The 14,441-nt window shown below is 50.3% G+C and overlaps 1 protein-coding gene across 1 annotated transcript in view; it reads right to left on the reverse strand.

Moving 5' to 3' along the window:
* Nucleotides 1-14,441, reverse strand: part of col9a2 (procollagen, type IX, alpha 2) — a 168,974-nt gene that overhangs the window by 62,437 nt on the left and 92,096 nt on the right. The window contains exons 11-14 of the mRNA XM_085963164.1: nucleotides 10,273-10,317; nucleotides 8,686-8,739; nucleotides 8,523-8,576; nucleotides 7,006-7,059 (exon numbers count right to left, since the gene is read on the reverse strand). Coding sequence (XP_085819290.1) covers nucleotides 7,006-7,059; nucleotides 8,523-8,576; nucleotides 8,686-8,739; nucleotides 10,273-10,317 — 207 coding nt within the window. The remainder of the gene's footprint in view (nucleotides 1-7,005; nucleotides 7,060-8,522; nucleotides 8,577-8,685; nucleotides 8,740-10,272; nucleotides 10,318-14,441) is intronic.

Raw genomic sequence — 14,441 nt, forward strand, 5'->3', positions numbered from 1 at the left:
TAGGCCAATTGGCTCCTCGAGCCTGCTCCGCCATTCAATGAGATCATGGCTGATCATCCAAACTCAGTACCCTGTCCCTGCCTTCTCCCCATATCCATTGATCCCTTTAGCCTTAAGAAATATATCCAACTCCTTCTTGAATATATTTAATGAATTGGCCTCAACTGCCTTCTGTGGTAGAGAATTCCACAGGTTCACCACTCTCTGGGTGAAGAAATTCCTCCTCATCTCTGTCCTAAATGGCCTACCCCTTAGCCTTAGACTGTGACCCCTGGTTCTGGACTCCCCAACCATCGGGAACATCCTTCCCGCATCTAGTCTGTCTAGACTTGTTAGAATTTTATAAGTTTCAATGAGACCCCCTCTCATTCTTCTAAACTCTAGCGAATACAAGCCCAGTCGACCCAATCTCTCTTCATACGTCATTCCTGCCAACCCAGGTATCAGTCTGGTGAATCTTCTCTGCACTCCCTCCATGGCAAGAACATCCTTCCTCAGATAAGGCGACCAAAGCTGCACACAATACTCAAGGTGTGGTCTCACCAAGGCCCTGTAAACTGCAGCAAGACATCCTTGTTCCTGTACTTGAATCCTCTCGCTATGAAGGCCAACATACCATTTGCCTTCTTAACCGCCTGATGCACCTGCATGCTTACCTTCAGCGACTGGTGCATAAGGACACCCAGGTCTCGTTGCACTTCCCCTTTTCCCAATCTATTGCCGTTCAGATAATAATCTGCCTTCCTGTTTTTGCCACAAAAGTGGATAACCTCACATTTATCCACGTTATATTGCATCTGCCATGCATCTGCCCAATCACCCAACCTGTCCAAATCGTACTGGAGTTTCTCGGCATCCTCCTCACAGCACACACGCCCACCCAGCTTTGTGTCGTCTGCAAACTTGGCGATATTACATCTAGTTCCCTTGTCTAGATCATTAATATATATTGTGAATAGCTGGGATCCTAGCACCGATCCCTGCGGTACCCCACTAGTCACTGCCTGCCACTCAGAAAAAGACCCGTTTATTCCAACTCTTTGCTTCCTGTCTGCCAACCAGTTCTCTATCCAAGTCAGTACCTTACCCCCAATCCCATGTGCTTTAACTTTACACGCTAATCTCTTATGCGGGACCTTATGAAAGTCCAAATACACCACATCCACTGGTTCTTCCTAATCTATTCTACCAGTTACATCCTCAAAAAATTCCAGTAGATTAATCAATCATGATTTACCTTTTGTAAATCCATGTTGACTTTGTCCGATCCTGTCACTGTTTTCCAAGTGCTCTGCTATTACATCTTTTATAATGGACTCTAGCATTTTCCCCACTACCGATGTCAGGCTTACCAGTCTGTAATTCCCCGTTTTCTCTCTACCACCTTTTTTGAATAGTGGGGTAACATTAGCTACCCTCCAATCCATGGGTACTGTTCCAGAGTCTATAGAATTTTGGAAGATGATCAGCAATGCAGTACGTGGCTGCCCTGATTTTGACTGCCTGCCCGGTATCCACCAGTGCTCAAGTCATTGATCAACTGGGTTTTAAAAGAATTACTGAGGGATCATCCCCCACTGGGCCCGGGTCGTCCCCCACTGGGCCCGGGGTCGTCCCCCACTGGGCCCGGGGTCGTCCCCCACTGGGCCCGGGGTCGTCCCCCACTGGGCCCGGGGTCGTCCCCCACTGATCCCGGGGTCGTCCCCCACTGGGCCCGGGGTCGTCCCCCACTGGGCCCGGGGTCGTCCCCCACTGGGCCCGGGGTCGTCCCCCACTGGGCCCGGGGTCGTCCCCCACTGATCCCGGGGTCGTCCTGTATTGAGCTGCACTGAGTTGCGTTCACCCTTTACTGAGTTAAGAATGACACTGAGCTTAAGATATTCCTGGTTAGTAAAATTGATTGATTGGTCTTCATTGTCATTTCTAAAGACCAGCTTGTTGCTTACTGTCTTGGCTCATAAGGGTAGTGGCACAGTGTCCCGGAGCTTGGTAAAGATCATCCGGACACTTTTATTTAATACACTGTGGAATCCGGCGTTTCATTTCAAAGCAAGAATTGGAGATTGAGTCCTAATTACTGTAAAAAAAAAGCCTTCTAGAAATCTGCTTTTGTGGAGCTAATCTGTTGTAATATGTTCTTCCTTTCAAGTGTGTGGGTGATCCTTCACTGCATCTTCCTTTTTATATTTGAAACTTTCAATTTGTTTTCCGCCAATTGGAAGATCCTAATCCTGAGTTCCTGAACTCCCCTTCTGCCCTGCGGAGGCACCAAGGTAGGTCCTGGTCCCGCGTCAGGTACCACTGAGTGTATACAGCCTTTCCATGACCCCCTCTGTGTTTAAACAGCACTGAACCTCAACTCAGTTACACAGGGCCAGTTCCAGTTACAGAGGAACCATTGCCTCAAGTAGTGTGGTCACAGCACAGCTCAGAAAATCATCAATACAGATAGATGGGAGGAATTCTTTTTACGCAGCGAGTTGTTGTGATCTGGAACGCGCTGCCTGAAAGGGCGGTGGAAGCAGCTTCAATAGTAACTTTCAAAAGGGAATTGGATAAATACTTGAAAAGGAAATAATTTGCAGGGCTCTGGGGAAAGGTCAGGGGAGTGGGACTAATTGGAGAGCTCTTTCAAAGAGCCGGCACGGGCACGATGGGCCGACTGGACTCCTTCTGTGCTGTATGATTCTATAAATTGGCAATAGATTGGTGGAACAGGCTAGTTATTTTTTTAAAGGAGTTGGTAATGTGGCAGGAAGTGTCACGACTGCAGCACAAGCTCTTTAATACTGGTCGATGATGACAAAATGATATCAGAAAATATCCCAGCAATGTTCGACTTCAAAATCATTCAAACCCATTAGTAGAAGGCCATGGGACCAAAAGGAATTCTTCTCGTCAATAATTCTTCACCAGTCAAGTACCTAATTCATGTTTCCCCCCCCCCCCCCCCCACAACTCAGTAAGAGAGATAGGATGAGAAGGGCTAGGATAGGAGGAAGTGGACATGGAGGATGAAGAGGAGGAAGGTCACAATAGATGGGAGGAGGTGGACGACGGTCAGGAGGTAAAGGAGGAAGCTACAAGGGGGAAGAGGGTCAGGAGGGGTAAGAGAACATGGATCAAACAGCAGGAACCAACAGGAGGGAAAAATCTACTTGACCTCGTCCTCACCAATCTACCTGTCGCAGATGCATCTGTCTATGATGGTATTGGCAGCAGTGACCTCCGCACAGTCAGTGTGGAGATGAAGTCCCGTCTTCGCACTGAGGACACCCTCCATCGTGTTGTGTGGCACTACCACCATGCTAAATGGGATAGATTCAGAACAGATCTAGCAGCTCAAAACTGGGCATCCATGAGGCGCTGTGGGCCATCAGAACCACAATCTGTAACCTCATGGCCCGGCATATCCCTCACTCTACAATTACCACCAAGCCAGGGGACGAACCCTGGTTCAACGAGTGTAGAAGAGCATGCCAGGAGCAGCACCAGGCGTACCTAAAAATGAGGTGCCAACCTGGGGAAGCTGCAACACAGATTACATGCATGCTAAACAGCGGAAGCAGCATTCTATAGACAGGGTTAAGCGACCCCACAATCAACGGGTCAGATCAAATCTCTGCAGTCTTGCCACATCCAGTCGTGAATGGTGGTGGACCATTAAACAATTAATGGGAGGAGGAGGCTCCATGAATATCCCCATCCTCAATGAGGGTGGAGCCCAGCACACGAGTGCAAAAGACAAGGCTGAAGTGTTTGCAACCATCTTCAGTCAGAAGAGCCGAGTGGATGATTCATCTCGGCCTCCTCCTGAGGTCCCCACCATCACAGAAGCCAGTCTTCAGCCAATTCGATTCACTCCACGTGATATGAAAAAACGGCTGAGCGCACTGGATACAGCAAAGGCTGTGGGCCCTGACAACAATCCGGCTATCGTGCTGAAGACTTGTGCTACAGAACTAGCCGCGCCTCTAGTCAAGCTGTTCCCATACAGCTACAACACTGGCATCTACCCGATAATGTGGAAACCGGCCCAGGTATGTCCTGTCCATAAAAAACAGAACAAATCCAATTCGGTCAATTACCGCCACATCAGTCTACTCTCAAACATCAGCAAAGTGACGGAAGGTGTTGGCGACAGTGCTGTCAAGCGGCACTTACCAATAATCTGCTCGTCAAAGCTCAGTTTGGGTTCCGCCAGGACCACTTGGCTCCAGACCTCATTACAGCCTTGGTCCAAACATGGACAAAAGAGCTGAATTCCAGAGGTGAGGTGAGAGTGACTGCCCTTGACATCAAGGCAGAATTTGACCAAGTGTGGCATCAAGGAGCCTCAGTAAAACTGAAGCCAGGGGGGAAACTCTCCATGGCAGGAGCCATACCTAGCACAAAGGAAGATGGTTGTGGATGTTGGAGGCCAATCATCTCAGCCCCAAGATATCACTGCAGGAGTTCCTCAGGGCAGTGTCCTAGGTCCAACCATCTTCAGCTGCTTCATCAATGACCTTCCCTTCATCATAAGGTCAGAAGTGGCGATGTTCGCTGATGACTGCACAGTGTTCAGCGCCATTCGCAACTCCACAGATAATGAAGCAGTCCATGCCTGCATGCAGCAAGACCTGGACAATATTCAGGCTTGGGCTGATAAGTGGCAAAAAAATTTGCGCCACACAAGTGCCAGGCAATGACTATCTCCAACAAGAGAGCATCGAACCACTGCCCCTTGACATTCAACAGCATTACCATCGCCGAATCCCCCACCATCAACGTCCTGGGGGGTCACCACTGACCAGAAACTGAACTGGAACAGCCACATAAACACTGTGGCAACAAGAGCAGGACAGAGGCTGGGTATTCTGCGGCGAGTGTCTCACCTCCTGACTCCCCAAAGCCTTTCCACCATCTACAAGGCACAAGTCAGAATTGTGATGGAATACTCTCCACTTGCCTGGATGAGTGCAGCTCCAACAACACTCAAGAAGCTCGACACCATCCAGGACAAAGCAGCCCGCTCAATTGGCACCCCATCCACCACCTTAAACATTCATTCCCTCTGCCAGCGGCGCACCGTGACTGCAGTGTGTACCATCTAGAAGATGTCCTGCAGCAACTCGCCAAAGCTCCTTCAACAGCATCTTCCAAACCCACAACCTCTACCACCTAGAAGGACAAGGGCAGTTGGCGCTTGGGAACACCACCACCTCCAAGTTCCCCTCCAAGTCACACACCATCCTGATATGGAAGTATATCGCCATTCCTTCATTGTCGCTGGGTCAAAATCCTGGAACTCCCTCCCTAACAGCACTGTGGGAGTACCTTCACCACACGGACTGCAGTGGTTCAAGAAGGCGGCTCACCACCACTGTCTCACGGGCAACTAGGGATGGGCAATAAATGCTGGCCTTGCCAGCGACGCCCACATCCCAGTAATGAATAAAATAAAAGTTAGGAGTAGGAGAAGGGGGCAGATCAGGGACTGTAGTATCTAGCGGCTCAGAGACTAAACTGTTTGAAACAGGTTAAATGGGGAGATGGAAGACTGAAGTCCCAATTAAATCTAAGGGGTAATTTTTGAGTCTTTGTCCTCAGCACGGACCCCTCGCTAGTGCCTGCTGCAGGTTGGAAAATCAGACTACAATGTTACTGCCCTATGTCAACCTCACTCACTGCTAGCGAGGCTCCGTGTGAAAGTGTCGCCTTTACAAATGAACCTTCTCATCGGTTCATAGCTAAGGGGGCCCTGTAGCAGCTTCAGCAGAGACAGCAATCACTCAAGGCCAAGGAAAATGTCCTTCCCCCTCACTCGTACCTCAACAAACTGCTGGGAAATTGAAATGCCTGGATTCAAGGAAAAACAAGTTTTCCTCCGACCATTTCCCACAGTGGCAACCAGACCCTGAGTAATTTCCAAGGAGGCTTTATACACCCTCTGTGTTCAGATTCCATTCAACAAATGCTTCTTTCAGGTTAGCTGCTCTGTCGATGCTCTCCAGTTACTCTGTCAATTCTGCCCAGTCTCAGGAACGCACAGAGAGCCATTTATCCAAACCTACCAAACCACTGAGAACCAGCCAGAACAAGCAGGATACGACAGAGCACTGGCTACAAATCATGCTAAAAGTGAATAATCAGATCATTTGAGTAAAGCTTTGAAGTAACAGCAGGAGACTATCATGTGTTTCTCCAAGCCCTGTTCCCTTTGAATGAAGTTCCCTGATCGTGCAAGGTCAGCAAGTTGCCCCCAGATTTAATGAAACAAATCATTAAATCTAAAAATGGAAACAACCAGTTTCTTTAGCCTACAGCCCTCTCCACCGCCACCCCGCCCCCCCCCACCGCCACCACACACACACAGACAGAGTAAAAAGAAAATACAACTAAAATTTGGACTTGAAGATTAAGGGGGAACATAGAAACATAGAGGATAGGAGCAGGAGTAGGCCATTCAGGGCGGTGCTATTTAAAGGCGAGGCGCCGGGTGGCCATTTTTTGCCGGCCGCAAACCATCACCTGCCTTTGCTCCTGTCCCCGACCTCCTTACCCGCCCTCCCCCCACCCGCAGAGTGCCGGCTGCGCTCCGTGAGCCCGGCACTTCTCTTGAGTGCCGGGTTCTTTTGCCGGCACTCCGATCCCTGGGGGCCCAGCGGGGCCCCGGGTCCCCTCCCCTTTAAGAAGGGGAGGAAGGCCTGCAATACCGCGGCACGCAGCGCTTCGGTATTCCCTCACTGCGCCCCTCTTGGGGTGCTACCACTCAATTTCGGCCGTGGGGACGCTAATTTTTCCAGGGTGCTAAAAGTATCGCCCCGGTGAAGTTATCGTCCCAAAGAGGGCGCAACTCAATTTTTCCCCCTAAACTTCTTCCTGAGACTATGAATGAAATAAGTCTAAATCTCAAGGTACAGACTAAAACTAAAACCAGTGGCACTGTGTGCAGTACAGTGGGAATGCTGCATGCTGGATATCGATCCTCCTCACTAGCACAGACTGATTCTCAATACTTACAGCCTTGCCTCTGGGACCTGGAGGTCCACTTGCACCAACCATTCCTCTGTCGCCCTGGAGAGAGAGAAACCACGTTAGTGCGATGCTGCAGTATTTGCAGGACTAACAAAATGGTAAAATCAATATCAGAGCAAGAGGTCCCATGGCCAAGGGGAGTCCACTGCCAATTCAAAACCATTCGTCAGAAACCGCAAGTAAATGGACTAAAGAAGGTGTCGAGTGCCGGTGATGTGATCTTAAGGGAACCTGTACAACTGATGCACCTTAAGGCATTTTACACTACAGCTGAGAAGGTGACCTGATTGAGGTCTTCAAGAAGGCTTTTTAAAAGGAAAGGGGTGATCGATGTCCCACTGGTTGCTGAGACAGTAATGTGAGGGCACGGATTTGGGTAATGAGGGAACGAATTATAGGAGCGGCTTGAAGATATGTTTTTTTAAATAAGGGGTGATTAGCCTGTGGAATTCTCTGCCACAAACCGTTGTTGGAGCAAAATTTACATCAAAGGGGATCTCATCACTGGAGCCCCACGTTGGCACCTGCTAGGTGTTGCACTATATCACGGTGTGTGTGAACACGCCTCCCACTGCGCGGTTATTTAGCTGCACATGGATGCAAATGCCACAGTGCAGTGAAGAGGCCGCAAGTAGTTCTGCAGCAGCCATGTGATGAGCATCATGTGATGAGCATCATGTGCTTCAAACAATCAGTAAAACATTCGATATTTAGCCTGCAGTTAGGGTCGCTGACCTTCCCGACTGTTCTGGAGACTCCAGAAATTAATCATTAATCTCCAAAGGCTCAGCTGCAAACAAACCGGGAGAAAATCACTGGGGAATTTTAAAATATCAGAGATTGGTGGGGGAGGGTGGGGGGAAAGCTGCTTGACTGACGGTCAAGAATCATTCCATCAGGTAAAGAGTATCTTCGCTCTCCAATTGGCCTGGGAAGGCAAAGATGGACGTGCTGGGCGACCAATGGTGGGAGTGAGATTTATCAACTCCACCTCCCCACCATATCCCTCAACCCCACCTCCCCTCGATATCCCTCAACCCCACCTCCCCGCCATATCCCTCAACCCCACCTCCCCGCCATATCCCTCAACCCCACCTCCCCTCCATATCCCTCAACCCCACCTCCCCTCCATATCCCTTAACCCCACCTCCCCACCATATCCCTCAACCCCACCTCCCCTGAACCCCACCTCCCCTCCATATCCCTCAACCCCACCTCCCCTGAACCCCACCTCCCCTCCATATCCCTCAACCCCACCTCCCCACCATATCCCTCAACCCCACCTTCCCACCATATCCCTCAGCCCCACCTCCTCTCAACCCCACCTCCCCACCATATCCCTCAACCCCACCTCCCCACCACACCCTCAACCCCACCTCCCCACCATACCCCTCAACCCCACCTCCCCACCATATCCCTCAACCCCACCTCCCCTCAACCCCACCTCCCCACCATATCCCTCAACCCCACTTTGCACAAACATCACTTTGCACATGACTCACCTTCAGGCCCACGGGTCCCGGTGGGCCGATCTCCCCCTGAGGTCCTGGCTCACCCTGCCAACATCAGAACTCACGATTAGTCTATCCACTTTAGGCATTTTACAGAATGTTAATGTTGTAGAAAAAGCAGTAAGATCAGAATAAACTGATTTTTTTTCCTCACAATTTGACCTGGGGGGCCGGAGACACCAGTCATTCCCCGGAAGCCACTTCCACCCTGTTGTAAAAAGCACCATCAGTTAGCGAGGTAGGAGAACAGGTCGTTAAACAGAAACAAAGCCCCAGACAGGGATATGGAGATAACAACAACTTGTATTTATATAGCACCTTTACCGTAGTAAAATATCGCAAGGTGGTTCAAGGACCATTATTAGACACAGTTGGACACTGAGCCCCATATTAGGGTAGATGACCAAAAGCTCGGTCAAAAATAGATTTAAGGAGCGTCTTAAAGGAGGGCGAGAGGTTTAAGGATGGAATTCCAGAGCTTAGACCCTAGGCAGTTGAAGGCACGGACACCAATGGTGGGGAGAAGGACATAAGATAACATAAGCACCAACTTGCAATGGGATACTTTACAAACTTGCTAATCTGCAATTGTTTAGCCGCCAACTAACGTGTTGTGGCCATCCTGGCAAGGATTCCGCATGAAGAAAATCCTGAGACAAATCTCATTAAAACCATGTCAGATCTATTCCAGTTTGGTAATGACTTTGAGGCTTGTTATTGGCCCAAAGGGAGCCTCTATTGATCCCTGGGTATACTGCAGTCTGTAAAGGAGGCTGTTACTATGCGGGCGGAGTGTGGTACTGTTGGGGTGTGCGGTATAGGGAGGGAGCTTATAAGTTTTAAAATCCCAGATAGTCTCATTTTGCATATTTTTAGCCTTCTGACTTTTTTTTTTACTGTCTTCTGAATTCTGATCAAATAAGCAGGCGGAATCAACCAGAGCTGATCAGAGCTTTCTAGCTCAACCCTCCAGAATCAGAAAACCTTGGGTTTAATCAGTCAGCTGCTTGGGAAGGAAGAAAATAATTTGAATGAATGGTAAATGGTGACTGCTGCCATCCCCGATACAATACTGCAGTTGGAATTGGATATATACTTGAAATGGAGAAATTTGCAGGGCTGTGGGGAAAGAGCAGGGGGAGTGGGACTATTTGGAGAGCTTGATCAAAGAGCCGGCACAGGCAAGATGGGCCGAATGGCCTCCTTCTGTGCTGGATCATTCTAGGAGTTGGCGTGCATTGGTAGCGGCATCCTCGGTCCCTCCTGCTCTGCCCCTCCCCCGCCGGAACCTCAGTACGTGACACCGGTAACGTGATGGTGGGCTTTGTGGTGAATACCCCCCTGGTATGGAGGGCAGCTGAGGTGCAGTCTGCACTGAGTGCGCTAAGTCCTGTGCGTTGGTCTCGCTAGTTCTGGGCTTAACCCCAATTCTGAAATTCATCAGTCAGGGGTATTTGGTCCGGTTAACCTGAAATCAGAAGGCCGAAGTATAAACAGCGTTTCAGAGAAGTCTCCTCTTCACACAACATGGACCATCTGCCCCCCGAGAAACTCCCAGTGGAAATTAATGTCACCATTAACATTAACTGGGGCCTCTAACAAATCCATTTATAAAATTAAATCACTTTTAGCTTCTGTTTACTTACAATTTTAAAATAAAAAAAGGCATGTTTTATTGTAATTCTGAACTGAATTTCTCTAAAGTGTTTCTAACCAAATGATTTGAGGAATGTTTTGTTACCTTGGCACCAGCGGCTCCCTTCTGACCTGGCTGTCCCGATAAACCCTGTCAAAGGAATTACAATCATTTAGCTTCCTGTTCGATTAACAGACGCTTGTTATGCTAAAAACTACCAGCTACATAATTTATTTTCATTTTTCCTTTCTCTTTCTTTCCTGAAGGTGCCGACATTCACTGGGGTACAGTTCCTGAAGGTGCTGACTCTCACTGAGGTACAGTTCCTGAAGGTGCTGACTCTCACTGGGGTACAGTTCCTGAAGGTGCTCACTCTCACTGGGGTACAGTTCCTGAAGGTGCTGACTCTCACTGAGGTACAGTTCCTGAAGGTGCTGACTCTCACTGGGGTACAGTTCCTGAAGATGCTGACTCTCACTGGGGGACTGTTCCTGAAAGTGCTGACTCTCACTGGGGTACAGTTCCTGAAGATGCTGACTCTCACTGGGGTACAGTTCCTGAAGGTGCTGACTTTCACTGGGGTACAGTTCCTGAAGGTGCTGACTCTCACTGGGGTACAGTTCCTGAAGGTGCTGACTCTCACTGGGGTACAGTTCCTGAAGGTGCTGACTCTCACTGGGATACAGTTCCTGAAGGTGCTGACTCTCACTGGGGTACAGTTCCTGATGTTACTGACTCTCGCTGGGGTACAGTTCCTGATGTTACTGACACTCACTGGGGGACAATTCCTGAATGTGCTGACTCTCACTGGTGTACAGTTCCTGAATGTGCTGACTCTCACTGGGGTACAGTGCCTGAAGGTGCTGACTCTCACTGGGGTACAGTTCCTGAAGGTGCTGACTCTCACTGGGGTACAGTTCCTGAATGTGCTGACTCTCACTGGGGTATAGTTCCTGAAGGTGCTGACTCTCACTGGGGTACAGTTCCTGAAGATGCTGACTCTCACTGGGGTACAGTCCCTGAAGGTGCTGACTCTCACTGGAGTATAGTTCCTGAAGGTGCTGACTCTCACTGGGGTACATTTCCTGAAGATACTGACTCTCACTGGGGTACAGATCCTGAAGGTGCTGACACTCACTGGGGTACAGTTCCTGAAGGTGCTGACACTCACTGGGGTACAGTTCCTGAAGGTGCTGACTCTCACTGGGGTACAGTTCCTGAAGGTGCTGACTCTCACTGAGGTACAGTTCCTGAAGGTGCTGACACTCACTGGGGTACAGTTCCTGAAGGTGCTGACTCTCACTGGGGTACAGTTCCTGAAGATGCTGACTCTCACTGGGGTACAGTTCCTGAATGTGCTGACTCTCACTGGGGTATAGTTCCTGAAGGTGCTGACTCTCACTGGGGTACAGTTCCTGAAGATGCTGACTCTCACTGGGGTACAGTCCCTGAAGGTGCTGACTCTCACTGGAGTATAGTTCCTGAAGGTGCTGACTCTCACTGGGGTACATTTCCTGAAGATACTGACTCTCACTGGGGTACAGATCCTGAAGGTGCTGACACTCACTGGGGTACAGTTCCTGAAGGTGCTGACTCTCACTGGGGTACAGTTCCTGAAGGTGCTGACTCTCACTGAGGTACAGTTCCTGAAGGTGCTGACTCTCACTGAGGTACAGTTCCTGAAGGTGCTGACACTCACTGGGGTACAGTTCCTGAAGGTGCTGACTCTCACTGAGGTACAGTTCCTGAAGGTGCTGACTCTCACTGGGGTACAGTTCCTGAAGGTGCTGACTCTCACTGAGGTACAGTTCCTGAAGGTGCTGACACTCACTGGGGTACAGTTCCTGAAGGTGCTGACTCTCACTGGGGTACAGTTCCTGAAGGTGCCGACATTCACTGGGGTACAGTTCCTGAAGGTGCTGACTCTCACTGGGGTACAGTTCCAGAAGGTGCCGACATTCACTGGGGTACAGTTCCTGAAGGTGCCGACTCTCAATGGGGTACAGTTCCTGAAGGTGCCGACTCTCACTGGGGTACAGTTCCTGAAGGTGCTGACTCTCACTGGGGTACAGTTCCTGAAGGTGCTGACTCTCACCGGGGTACAGTTCCTGAAGGTGCTGACTCTCACTGGGGTACAGTTCCTGAACGTGCTGACTCTCACTGGGGTACAGTTCCTGAAGGTGCTGACTCTCACTGGGGTACAGTTCCTGAAGGTGCTGACTCTCACTGGGGTACAGATCCTGAAGGTGCCGCCTCTCACTGGGGTACAGTTCCTGAAGGTGCTGACTCTCACTGGGGTACAGTTCCTGAAGGTGCCGACTCTCACTGGGGTACAGTTCCTGAAGGTGCCGTCTCTCACTGGGGTACTGTTCCTGAAGGTGCTGACTCTCACTGGGGTACAGTTCCTGAAGGTGCTGACTCTCACCAGGGTACAGTTCCTGAAGGTGCTGACTCTCACTGGGGTACAGTTCCTGAAGGTGCTGACTCTCACTGGGGTACAGTTCCTGAAAGTGCTGACTCTCACTGGGGTACAGTTCCTGAAGGTGCTGACTCTCACTGGGGTACAGTTCCTGATGTTACTGACTCTCACTGGGGTACAGTTCCTGAAGGTGCTGACTCTCACTGGGGTACAGTTCCTGAAGGTGCTGATTCTCACTGAGGTACAGTTCCTGAAGGTGCTGACTCTCACTGGGGTACAGTTCCTGAAGGTTCTGACTCTCACTGAGGTACAGTTCCTGAAGGTGCTGACTCTCACTGGGGTACAGTTCCTGAAGGTGCTGGCTCTCACTGGGATGCACTTCCTGAAGGTGAGGATGCTCACAGGGGTACAGTTCCAGAAGGTGCCGACTCTCACTGGGGTACAGTTCCTGAAGGTGCTGACTCTCACTGAGGTACAGTTCCTGAAGGTGCTGACTCTCACTGGGGTACAGTTCCTGAAGGTGCTGACTCTCTCTGGGGTACAGTTCCTGAAGGTGCTGACTCTCACTGGGGTACAGTTCCTGAAGGTGCTGACTCTGACTGCGGTACAGTTCCTGAAGGTGCTGACTCTCACTGGGGTACAGTTCCTGAAGGTGCTGACTCTCACTGGGGTACAGTTCCTGAAGGTGCTGACAATCACTGGGGTACAGTTCCTGAAGGTGCTGACTCTCACTGGGGTACAGTTCCTGAAGGTTCTGACTCTCACTGAGGTACAGTTCCTGAAGGTGCTGACTCTCTCTGGGGTACAGTTCCAGAAGGTGCTGACTCTCACTGGGGTACAGTTCCTCAAGGTGCTGACTCTCACTGGGGTACAGTTCCTGACGGTGCTGACTCTCTCTGGGGTACAGTTCCTGAAGGTGCTGACTCTCACTGGGGTACAGTTCCTGAAGATGCTGACTCTCACTGGGTTACAGTTCCTGAAGGTGCTGACTCTCACTGGGGTACAGTTCCTGAAGGTGCTGATTCTCACTGGGGTACAGTTCCTGAAGATGCTGACTCTCACAGGGTTACAGTTCCTGAAGGTGCTCACTCTCACTGGGGTACAGTTCCTGAAGGTGCTGACTCTCACTGGGGTACAGTTCCTGAAGGTGCTGACTCTCACTGGGGTACAGTTCCTGAAGGTGCTGACTCTCACTGGGACACAGTTCCTGAAGGTGCTGACTCTCACTGGGGTACAGTTCCTGATGTTACTGACTCTCACTGGGGTACAGTTCCTGATGTTACTGACACTCACTGGGGTACAGTTCCTGAAGGTGCTGACTCTCACTGGGGTACAGTTCCTGAATGTGCTGACTCTCACTGGCGTACAGTTCCTGAAGGTGCTGACTCTCACTGGGGTACAGTTCCTGAAGATGCTGACTCTCACTGGGGTACACTTCCTGAAGGTGCTGACTCTCACTGGAGTATAGTTCCTGAAGGTGCTGACTCTCACTGGGGTACAGATCCTGAAGGTGCTGACTCTCACTGAGGTACAGTTCCTGAAGGTGCTGACACTCACTGGGGTACAGTTCCTGAAGGTGCTGACTCTCACTGGGGTACAGTTCCTGAAGGTGCCGACATTCACTGGGGTACAGTTCCTGAAGGTGCTGACATTCACTGGGGCACAGTTCCTGAAGGTGCCGACTCTCAATGGGGTACAGTTCCTGAAGGTGCCGACTCTCACTGCGGTACAGTTCCTGAAGGTGCTGACTCTCACTGGGGTACAGTTCCTGAAGGTGCTGACTCTCACTGCGGTACAGTTCCTGAAGGTGCTGACTCTCACAGGGGTACAGTTCCTGAAGGTGCCGACTCTCACT

Source organism: Somniosus microcephalus, chromosome 20 (genome assembly GCF_052327205.1).
Source record: "Somniosus microcephalus isolate GS21.2 chromosome 20, FLI_Smic_1.0, whole genome shotgun sequence".
Taxonomy (NCBI): domain Eukaryota; kingdom Metazoa; phylum Chordata; class Chondrichthyes; order Squaliformes; family Somniosidae; genus Somniosus; species Somniosus microcephalus.